The sequence below is a fragment of the Buceros rhinoceros genome, unplaced genomic scaffold, assembly GCF_000710305.1.
Source record: "Buceros rhinoceros silvestris isolate BGI_N320 unplaced genomic scaffold, ASM71030v1 scaffold22380, whole genome shotgun sequence".
NCBI classification, from domain to species: Eukaryota; Metazoa; Chordata; class Aves; order Bucerotiformes; family Bucerotidae; genus Buceros; species Buceros rhinoceros.
Genome location: NW_010388260.1, coordinates 21,346 through 32,525, shown reverse-complemented (window position 1 = coordinate 32,525; position 11,180 = coordinate 21,346). Strand labels below are relative to the sequence as shown.

At 41.7% G+C, this 11,180-nt stretch overlaps 1 protein-coding gene across 1 annotated transcript in view; it reads right to left on the bottom strand.

Annotated features, from left to right (window-relative positions):
* Nucleotides 1-10,051, bottom strand: part of SLC2A4RG (SLC2A4 regulator) — a gene marked incomplete at its 5' end in the record, with an annotated part of 23,024 nt that extends 12,973 nt beyond the window's left edge. The window contains 4 exons of the mRNA XM_010145395.1: nucleotides 955-1,055; nucleotides 4,510-4,742; nucleotides 8,902-9,005; nucleotides 9,872-10,051. Coding sequence (XP_010143697.1) covers nucleotides 955-1,055; nucleotides 4,510-4,742; nucleotides 8,902-9,005; nucleotides 9,872-10,051 — 618 coding nt within the window. The remainder of the gene's footprint in view (nucleotides 1-954; nucleotides 1,056-4,509; nucleotides 4,743-8,901; nucleotides 9,006-9,871) is intronic.
* Between the last annotated feature and the right edge of the window lie 1,129 nt (nucleotides 10,052-11,180).

The window sequence follows — 11,180 nt, the reverse complement described above, 5'->3', positions numbered from 1 at the left end:
GGCTTGAAAGACCCTACCAGAAGTACCATCTACCAGACTGCAGCCAGTCACCCACCAAAACTCTCTCTGGCAGAGTTACAAACTCCAAATTCCAGGGAATTTCTTCTGTTTACTTCTCTCTCTCCTGTGCCGTGAAAAGGACGTCCCCGTAATACAACAAGTCAAAGCAACATTTGTAACTGCATTTTGAGAGAGATTTTCTCTGTTCCTGACAGCCTCACTCTTCAGAGCCTAAGCCCAATCATTATGATCTTTGCAAGACTCTTGAGTTCACCACCAGACTACTTCCTCGTGGTCACTTTAAGTTTTAAACACTGGGTGACACAGACTTACCCACAGAGACGAATTTCCACATACCTAACTGGTGAAGACCTTAAGTCCCCATTGTAACTATATATGAGACGACTCAGCAAATTGCACAGGAGATTTCAGTTGCAAACTGAAGCTCTGAAACAAGCTCATTTGCTTTTGCTTCTAGTCCAAGTAACATACACAAGGAAGTGCAGCTGGGTTTCTTTTTCTTAGTTTCCTTAGGATTTGGGGGGTTTTGGGCATTAATTTGGCTCAGAACTAGCAGGAGTGCCTCATCTGATGTGAAACAAGGCTGGAAAGTATTAATGCAAGGCCCTGAAACCTGGTGTCAGCATAGACATGACGTGCAAATAGCACGTATGAGGTAAATACCACTGAGTTGTGCAGCCATTAGGGAAGTGCAGTGTGACCTCGGCCTGTATTTGACCTTCTAGCAAAGTTCACAGAAGTTCAGGAAAGAAAGCGCCTCACTATTGGAATAACTTCTCATTCACCTTGATGCATTACTCTGCAATTTCCTCAGAAACCCAGGGATCTGAGACAGAAAAGCCAAGGACAATGCAGTTCACGTCCCCAGCCAAGATGGATCCATTCCCCTTCTATACCACATTCTTTAGACTTCCGAAGAGACTGCTCTCTTACCCAAGGTGAACGGTCCGTATGTGTTTCTGAATCCCTGCAGCTGTACTCAGCACTTTCCCACAGTTTTTCCACAGGCATTTGAACATCACCTTCATGGAGTTCTAAAAATTATGAGTAAAGCAACATAAGTTGTATAGAAGATAGGAATAAAACCAAACCACACAAAACAGACATACAGTTACAAACACTGTGAAGGTTCAGAGCTTCTAACTCCAATTCTGTAACGATGTAACATTGTCAACAGTGTCATCCTACTGAATTCAACAGAATACCGGTGCAAAGCTGCAGGAGCAGCTTGTGACTAAACTTTACCTCTCTCTGCTCTTTGGCATGGCCTTTTCATTCACAAGTTCCAGTTTCTGTCTCCTCACTAAATGTGGCAAACGATATAAACAACCTCCCACACTTCTTCAGAGTCTTTCAAAGAACAACTGCTGAGGACTTTTCACTTAAGGCAAGGCATCTTCTTAAATGAAGATGTCCCTAACACAAGCTCCTATGAATATTTCGGCTCGTGAATTTTGCAACACATAAGAAATATTGTGTCAGAGAACCACAGCTTCTGCCATGACAAAATTCACCCATGAGCTGGCAAAACCTGCTTTTATTTCATTCAGAAGCTGCTGTGATCCTTGCTTGGACAAAAGAATGAGAAGCCATCTGGCTGTGTTCAACATTTCTAAAAGAACATGTGTATAATCTCATTTTAATATTCTAGTTACATTCTTTATATCACTGGCCTAAAGTGAGTTATCACTGATTTAGAGCACAGCCAACAAGGCTATAACCGGCCTGATCTTCAACATTTTGAAGATTCTGGAGAAAATTAGGCTTAATTCAAAGCACAGTATGCGGTCAACAAACAACACAGATGTTGCAGAACTGTATAGATTATTTTAAAAGCTTATTTTAACCCCCAAAGAAATCTACTCTATGAATTTTAAATTTAAAAAAAATCGAAATAATTTGTACCTCTCAAAAGTAATTTTCTCTATTATTACAGAACACGTAGTTAAAAAAACACAAGGAAGAGCTTCAAAATGCTGTATTATTATCCTGTAATTTAAGTTACATGTAAGATTAAACAAATATATTCATATAAAGCTTGATTTAAAAAAAAAGGGGGAAATAAGGGACATCCTTAGAGTTAAGTACATGCTTCACTGTGTCTTGAACAAAAGTCAGCTTGGTGCTTTCTTCAATTTGGCTCTTTGGTACTGCATGCCAGGAGATGGAAAGTTCCAACATTTGCTAGAAGGATGACAATTAAAATATAATTTGTAAAAATATCAGCTGATGGGCTTTTTAAAATACAAGTTGATGGTAGTAGCATGTTCTCATAGTTACTTGGCAGTCTAACATGTCCTGTTTGAAACTATAGATGCTAAAGGCTTTAAGATTTGAGGTACTAAATAATACTGTTTGTATGAAAACCTTCCACTCTGGAATAAATGGCACATAAATTTCCTCTAGAATTTTTTGTTCTGATAATACAAATACCATTCAAATAGATGCAGAACTTTTTTTCTCCCTAAAATTAAATACAATCTAGCAATTCTGACAGACTTTTTGTTTTAGTTTTATAATACTAAATACTATCATCAGCTTGAAAAACCACAACCAACCACCGACAGCAGCAAAATTAATACCACGCTTATAATTTACATCTTAGGAATTCCAATATGACATCACTACACCATATGCCTCTTTACAAACAGAAAATGGTTTAACATCAATCCCCAGTTTGAAGGCAAAACCGATTTCCTAGCTCCACTGTGTTTCTGGCTTTATTGTCAGTGCTAGAAGTCAGCAAAACCCCAGGCATTTTAACTTAACCGAATGAAATGTCACTCAGTAAAGGCATAAACCATGCTTCCACTTCTGACTAGTCCAAAAATTGCCTAATTTGGCTTAATGTTTTATTTAAGAAAATAATGGAACATAAATGGTTTGGTGAGGAATAACTACATTAGTGGAAACTTTAAAGCAAAAAACTCTCCTAATGGGAAGTGGCTGCTAACACGCTATTTTCCAAACATGAAATGGAAAAAACTTTAATGAGTAAAAGTAAGGTTACTGATGACTCTGTTTCTAGGTTTATTTCTTCTGATTTTTGCAGCCCTGAAGGAGAAATAACCCGAACATTTTTATTTCAGCATCTAAAGGTACAAGGATGTACTCAGATAAAGCACCATGCTGAGGCCAGAATAAAAAAACCTGCAGCCAACACAGTTCATCTACAAAACAAAGTTTGGCAGGTAATGTTATTATTTACCTAAATTAAACATTTGCCATACAGAGCAAAATCCCTGCAAAGCAGAGCAGATAGCGTTCTAGATCTGTGGTGGGTACATAAATAGAAATATTTGAAGGTAACTTAGAAAACAATAAAGATGGCAGCTGCAAACCCGTCTGTCTCATCACGGCTGAGCAGTAAGGGTGTGCGAATAAACTGAACTTTAACTGAGAAGTAAAAGGCAGACCAGCACATCCCTGCACTTCTACTGCTCCTGTCCCACGCCCCCCAAAATGATCTCTGTCTTTAGTTTAACAGTTTAACTTCTAATTTATTATAACAAAGGTTTTCTCCAAATTTTTTTTTTCTGTTTCGTCAAGAAGCACAAACATTTTACAGCCCTCTCGCACAAACAAGGGCAGAACGGTGTGTGTCAGCAAATAAGCAACTTCCAGAGCAAAAGGAAAAATCTGAACAGGTTTAAATAATAATTTAAACTTCTTCCAGCTGGTGATGATGCAGTTAACTGTCTCAGACTGAGACAGAAACAGTGTCACCAAAGAGAATAAATTCTCTGGTTTTTCCTCCTTACAAAATGCCCCTTTTCAGCTTGCTATGTAATATCTGTCCTGTTGCATTGGTAAGGAAGGAAACTTGGACTAGCACCATCTCTTCGTTTTCTTTTTCTTGGAGCATTCTTGCCAGCATAATGGTGCTTTTTTGGGGTTAGTTTTGGACCTTTTTTTGTTAATGCTGTGTTTTATTTAGTCCAGTGTTGCACTCCTACCAAGGATAAATTTGGCCACTGCTAATACTATATCAAAAGCCATCAGCTCTCTCCTTTTTTTCACTCCATATGTTTGTGCAGATAAAGCTTCACGGTATTAAGGTATCTGACATGCTGTCAGACAAACAGCACTTTGAGGGAACAAGAAATATTAAGGCCATATCCAGTTTTTGATGACATGTAAAGGCTGCCTGTTGCATACTGCATACAAAGAATCTGCCAAAATAGGACAGAAATTCCTTGAATGGCCAGAGGCAACACCTTCTGGAAATCACTCTAGTGTTTTCCGAGCAGGAGGCTCTGTAGAACCTCACCATCTGCCAGCAAATATGTGGTGCTGATGGCAGCATGTGCATGCAGTAGGTGACTAGGTTGAACGAGACATAGTGACTAGCCTAACTATCTGCGTTAACTGGATGCCAAGAAGGAATACACATACAGAGCTCTTTGGGTGACCGTTCCTTTCTCACAGCAAAGTAAGTCTACCAACATTCTATTTGTCCACGGGTATGGAATTTAACACGATGCTAACCTTTCTCTTCCTGGGAATGGGTTCATCAAAGAGAAGGTTGCTTGTTTCAGTTTCATCAATACCATCATCTGGCTGGGAAGGTGTCCGAAAAGCTTTGAAGCTATCAGCTGACAGAGGTGGAGATGGGGTGGATGGGTTGGATTGGTCACTGGGAGCATTCCAGCTCCAGTATCCACTGCTGCTGGTACTAGAAGGCACAAATCCTCCTTCTTTCCAAGATCCATTTAGGGATTCTGTCAAGAACAATGCCAGTATTACAACAGTATCAAGTGTCAGGGCTAAGGAGCTCTTTTATCTCAGGCTTAGATGCTATGTTGATAATTCACTGTACATTCAATTAAGGAAAGCAAAAGCACTGGATGTAGAGAGGACAACAGCATCTATCTCACTGCACACAAATATATTCTACACTTGTTTTTTCACCTTTTTTTTATAAAAAAAATCTCAACTATTTTTCTAAAAAGAAATTCTGGGTTTGGAAAAATAACCTGTTCTAGAGTAAGCAGTCAGGTATTGCATGCATGATTAAGGGAAAACATTCAAACACATCCTCAACTTTCAACAAGAACACACGACTGTAGTGGGGCATCAGAGAACCTCCAAGCCACCCTATGGCCCCCAGGAGATCCCCTGGAAAGGGGACACACACTCTGAGTCCCGGGACCCTAAGTGGATCTGTAAAAACACAATTGTCATCCCAGTACTAAAACACCAAAGAAAAACATAATTACACTCTGTCTTCTCATAATCTCCCAGTAGACACATCTCTGCCTAATCTGAATCTCTGAATGGGTGGCACATGTTCATGGAAGGACATCTCTTTTTCTCCACACGGATGTATTGTTAGGCATCTGGATTCTGAAGTGGGATGCACAGACACTGGATCAACCCCACACCTCGTTGCTGAAGGAACCTGCTCCTCACCGCAGCAGTTCCCCTGACATGAGGTGGTAAGCAGGCACCCAAACTGTTTGCTCTACAACATGCTGGGTGGGAGCAACTGCGCTGCTTTCACAGTCTGATGCACGGTTTGAACCATGCTTCATGTGCTGAGGTCCTCAGGTGTTAGACATTGGTTGCTCTACAACATGCTGGGTGGGAGCAACTGCGCTGCTTTCACAGTCTGATGCACGGTTTGAACCATGCTTCATGTGCTGAGGTCCTCAGGTGTTAGACATTGGCTTGTCACTCGTCTCAATCCCTTAGAGGGCTGTCAGCAGGAGAGGAGTACGTAGGTCATTGGCTCAGCAAAGGAATGGCCTGAGCATGTCCAGCAGGACAACCATGGGCAGCTCTGCCTGAAGCTTCAGGTTCTCAAAGCGCTTGGGCACCTGCGCAGGGACAGTTTAGGTGCAGTTTACCCCTAACTGCTCGCACTAGAAGACCTTCCCAACAACACCGTAGATTCCTTTGTAAAGTGCAATACCTGACTTTGGAGTTGGCAAGCAAATAACATCTTACCTGTTTGTGAAAAGTTTTTTAAGCGTGAGACAGGAACCTTTTTTACCCAGCGACTGTCTGTAAGAGTTCGGCAGAAGTCAACCCTTCATTCTTTCTCAGTTTCTTACAGACAAATTTAACTAATGACATCAGCAAGAAAATAATGTCTACCACTTGCTACTAAAAGCTTAACCTAAAACCAATGATTTTTTTCCCCTCCTAATTCAGCTGGTTTTGGATGAAACCCTTAATCATTAACATCAGCTGCTCAAAACAGAATGCAGTTCTCCATCATGTACGTACATGCATAAACCACCCCTTGTGAAGGCAGCAGCCAAGTCCCTGCACTTCCTGATCAGGGCCACGGGTTATACATGGCATCAACTCTCCCAACCCCCCAAATTCCTCTTTGGAGAAGGACATACACATTTCCAGTAGCTAATAGGTTGACATATGAAAATGTCATGTTTTGTGTTCATGATTACAGCCTTCATGTGACTGTGATGGAGGTGGGTTTTGTTTCTTGTAAGTATTTGCACTCGCCAAGCCAAGCATGCGCCAAAGCCAAGAAGTACATCTGGTATCAACTTGCGACCTTAGCATGGCTTAGAATTTCCATTTCTTCAGAAAAACAAAGGAAACAGCACTATTTCAAAGGCTATTTTCTGACACATTTATGGTGGCACTTTGTATTCTCGGGGTTTACAGCTTCTCCTCACCTTGCTGAGAAAGAGATGTAAATCAAGAACATTTTTAAAGTAGTACAGAAAAGACTCAATGAGGCTGACAACAGGAAAAAACCAAACACTGGTTCTCATTAATACTAACAAATCTGTCAATGTAAAGAAGTTTAAAATATAAATAAATGCAACTTACTCTTATTTTGGGGCTCTTTTCACATTGCTGGAGTTGCGTGAAAGAGAACCAGACCAAATATTACTCAGCTGCAGGGAAACAAGGGCCAAACTCTGATCCCGTTTACATGGGTGACCATCCCCAGTGATTCCAGCATAGATCACACTTTAATATTAATGTTACTGTTACTTTTTTTACTTCTAGGCAAAATTCTATTTGTTTAAACAAATGTTCCTTTAACGACACTGCTACTTACTGTCCTTTTTTGGAAAAGGACATAGAAAGAATTAATCATTAGTACATTCAGCTCATATTGCTAAGAACAGAGCTTAGCCTTACAACAAATGGGCTCTGAATTATCCAGACTTTACATTTTTAAGACTTTAGTAAGTCTTCACTCGGGCAAACCTAAGATACCCAACAACAGCTTCAAAATCTCGTCTGTGACAACTGAAAAACGTGAATTACTTTTTCAGGCTAGTCTTCCAGGAAACAAGCAGACAAGCTACTGAAGAAATATCAAAAGAGCACTCCGACTGCATAAAGAAATATCAAAGGCAGTTAAGGGCTGCCATGTACCTATTAGCAATTCAAAAGTGCTTGTTTGGAAGATCTTTCCAATAGACAGCTGCTAGATAATGTGCACTGCTGCCCCTGATAAGTGGCATCAGCTCAAACTGACTAAGGTGGCAGATACTGCCTTGTTCCACACCAGAGCAGCTTCCCATGACTGGGGAGGCAATGTGGGACACGTGTGTGCCTCAGCCCCTCCAAATCCCTGCCTGGCATGACAGCACAAATCCATCTTCAGCTGTGGTTTCAGCAGTGAGCTGAGCAGCTGGAGAGCAGGTATGTTTTTACCCTTCCACTGACTTTCCCTGGGGGCTGGCAACCTCTAGCCCTGAGGCAGGAGAGTCACTGGGGACGTCACTGCTGGAGGTTTCCCAGGGCTCCTCAGAGCAGCAGTACTCCATAAATACTTCTGCTTTTCAGCACTGAAAAGCGCACAAACAAGAGCCATGCGTGTCTAGCAATGGCCAGAATTCCAACTAAATGGATAAAACCTACATTTTCTGGACAGAAATGGAAAAAACCCACTACTTGTTCACAAATCTTTGAAGTTGGGACATTTGGTATAAATTCCTTTTAAGAACATCATTCAGTGGATACCCGCTTCCTCCCTGAAGAAACACAAAGACTCCTTGCCTATTAGTTTGCATCTGTAAGTATTCCTCAAAGTCTTCCAATTATTAACAGTAGGAGGGCATCTAGTGTCTATGTAACAGTTACAAGCGAGTAAGAAAAGCCAGAGTCATACAAACAATGCCGAAACATCCTAACAAGGGTGTCCTAATTTAGATTATTCCTTAACATAGAACACTGAAAAAAAATTCTTGTAACTCCAGTCAAGTTTGCACAGATTAATCATATTTCATTAGCATCTCATTATTACCACTAACTTTTTAGACTTATTTTTATTTGTGTGTGTTCAGCTATACCATGAATGCAGTAGTCTTTTAAGGGTTTCTAGATGTGATGGTAGACCATCAGAGAGTAACAAAGGGCACCTGAATTGAGGGTCTAATCCTGCATTGGCAGGAACAGACCTGTCATCGTGCAGACCACTGGTGCCTGGCCTCTCAGGCAACAGCTGTGATCTGGCAGTGCTTTGCCTCATCATAGTGTTTAGTCAAATCTCATCTTTCAGATTTTCATGGGGCAGGGACATGCCACACTTACTGCATATGTGTAAATGCAAATAAGCTGTTTGGAAAATGAGCGATTCAGTGAGGTCAGGAGATCCTCTGCAGCACTCATCTCCCACTTATGAAATGAAGCATCTCTCTTTTTCATAAACTGGAACTGATCTATGGTTATGCAAAAGATTTTTTCTCACTTCTGCCAATGCTACACCAAAGACCTTGACTAGTCGGAGCAAAGCTCAGTACGATCCCCAGCACACACGGGTCACTGCTGGAAGACAGCCACTCACACTGTCCTCTAACCACGACCACAACTCCTGGAAACAAGCTGCACATACGCGGCCCTGGCACCCCTTCCTGCAGCCCCTGCCCAGATGCAGCTCTGAAGGCTTACCGTTGGGTCGGACAGGAGGGCTGCGGACCAAAGGGCTGGTGGATAAACTGGTGAGTACCATGGCTGCTGTTACTTTATCCATGTCCAGTTCTTCTGAAGATTTTCTGAAACACAGTGAATGGGAGGCAGGAAACACATCAGCAAATATTTAACTTTTTTTAGCAGGTTGTTTTGTTTTGTTTTTTCTATCCCAGCCCAAACCCTAAGCCAGCACAGCACAGTAACAAAAGCAAGTCACTGAGCAGAGTTCTCAAAGCTTGTCTGAGCATATCAAGTGGCTACTTTAAGCAAATCAGCTCAGTGTAAATAGGAGAAGCAGTGGGAAAAAAGAATACATCTTCATATAAAGCTGTCAGGATTACTGTGACCTTGTTTGACTCTGTTCTTTCCCCACCCCCCCACCCCCAAGAACTTCAGCTATTCATATCCTCAGAGCTAAGTGTGTACTTAGGGGTTGTGGGGTTTTTTTCTTGGATGAAGACATAGGGATGCAAACCAGCTTACTAGTAACATTGATAACATACACTACTCTCTGTAGGGTGAGGAAGAATGACGAACCGGAGATAAGGGATGCATCCTTTGTTGCTTCTTTTTAACCCTATTAACTTTCCTGCACTCTCTCGAAAGACTGATCCTAATTTTTTCCTGATCAGCATATAACCCATTTATTTAAAAGCATTAGCAAAAGATGGTTTTTGTAGGTGTAAGGGGCACCTGAGGATGGCTCAGCAGGATGGGAGGGACCTGTCGCTGCCTGAGCTCAGTCTTGCTGGGAAGGGGCAGTAAGGGAGAGGAGGGCAGCCAGCTTCCAAGGGGAGTGAGGAGAGGATTTGGAGAACAGATGCAACCAGAAAGCAAGCTTCAGTGACCCGCTCAAAAAGTCATGGGTTTTTATAGAAAATGAAGGATTTTCTTTGTCTGAAAAAACATACATACTATCACTTCTTTCCCTCCAAAAGTAACTCTCTACCTGACGATGTACTTGCAGATATCTGCAAAGTGAATATACCACAATAAAGCTACTAAACCACTAGGTTTAGCAGACTTTTGTCTTCCATCCTTGTGGGACAGTGGAATCAAAGCAGACAGCTCCTTGTAAATGTTTGTTTTCGAGCATACAATTGAACACCCAAGACCATCTTCTAAAGGACTAGAGAACAAGTCAAATTTGTTCTTACAAAAGGACACTTCTCTCCCCTCTATTCTGCACTGTGGGTTTTCTAGAATTTCCTCCGTGTCTTGGTAGGAGCTCTATTAACCGATCAGGATGAGTCTTTATTTAAAGCCCAACAGGAGAAGTGTTCAGCTACCCGATGTTTTCCATCAACTGTTGAACAAGGTATGCTGGTTGCAGTCCCCTTTCTAGAATCCCATTTCACCCACTGGGTGGAAGGCTCATTAACTGGAAACTATGCTACAGTCAAAGTAGCATAGTCACTCCTGGTATTTTAGTGAGCTGCTTTCTGGCTGACACAGGGAGCCATGCAGATGCTGATGAACACTCCTCAATGCCGCACAACAGCTTAGGTCTCATGACTGTCTTTTGCAACACATAAGTGCCTGGAAACAAAACACATGATGGTTCCTGATGCATTCCAATTCTGAAACTCTCCTTTCCTTCAGCCAAAGCTTTTGCAAAGAGCACAGCAACCACATGGTCATCATCGAGGACTGGAAAGGTCTTTAATATATGCTACAATCAGCCAAGACATCAATACGTCACCTATCAGGTTCTCTCACCTGCAGAGGAATACTTTACTCAGAATGCCAAATTCCTCTGGGCTCAGAAGACCTTTTCTCAGGGATGACATGGAGATGCTACTTTTTCTGGAGACCAACCCTGCCAGATGATTTCCCAGTTACCTAATATTCCAGCATGAAAATCTACTCTCTAAGAAGGATTCAGCTGCTCTGCAGTCCACTCCTGCAAGACTACACCAACAGTCCCTACTCTTTTATCCAGCTGTGGATGAACCACTAATATTTGCACTTCTGCAACAGATGACAGAAAAATGACCGTGGGTTTCTGACACGCTGGAGAAGCTGATCCCTAATGTTCGCAATCAGTCTTCCAACAGGCTCTTTTACATGTATGGCAACAGGACTAATGTGTTCCCGTCCAGGCCTCTGCAGAATTGGAAAATCACATTACAGCAGTTATTGAAAGAGTTTGCCAAGTTGTGTCAAGATATCAGTCTAGACCCAGAGCTAATACCAAAGTTCCTCCAAGTAGTCTATGATTTTAACTTCTTCTAGCTCTTCTATATTGATAGCGTTTC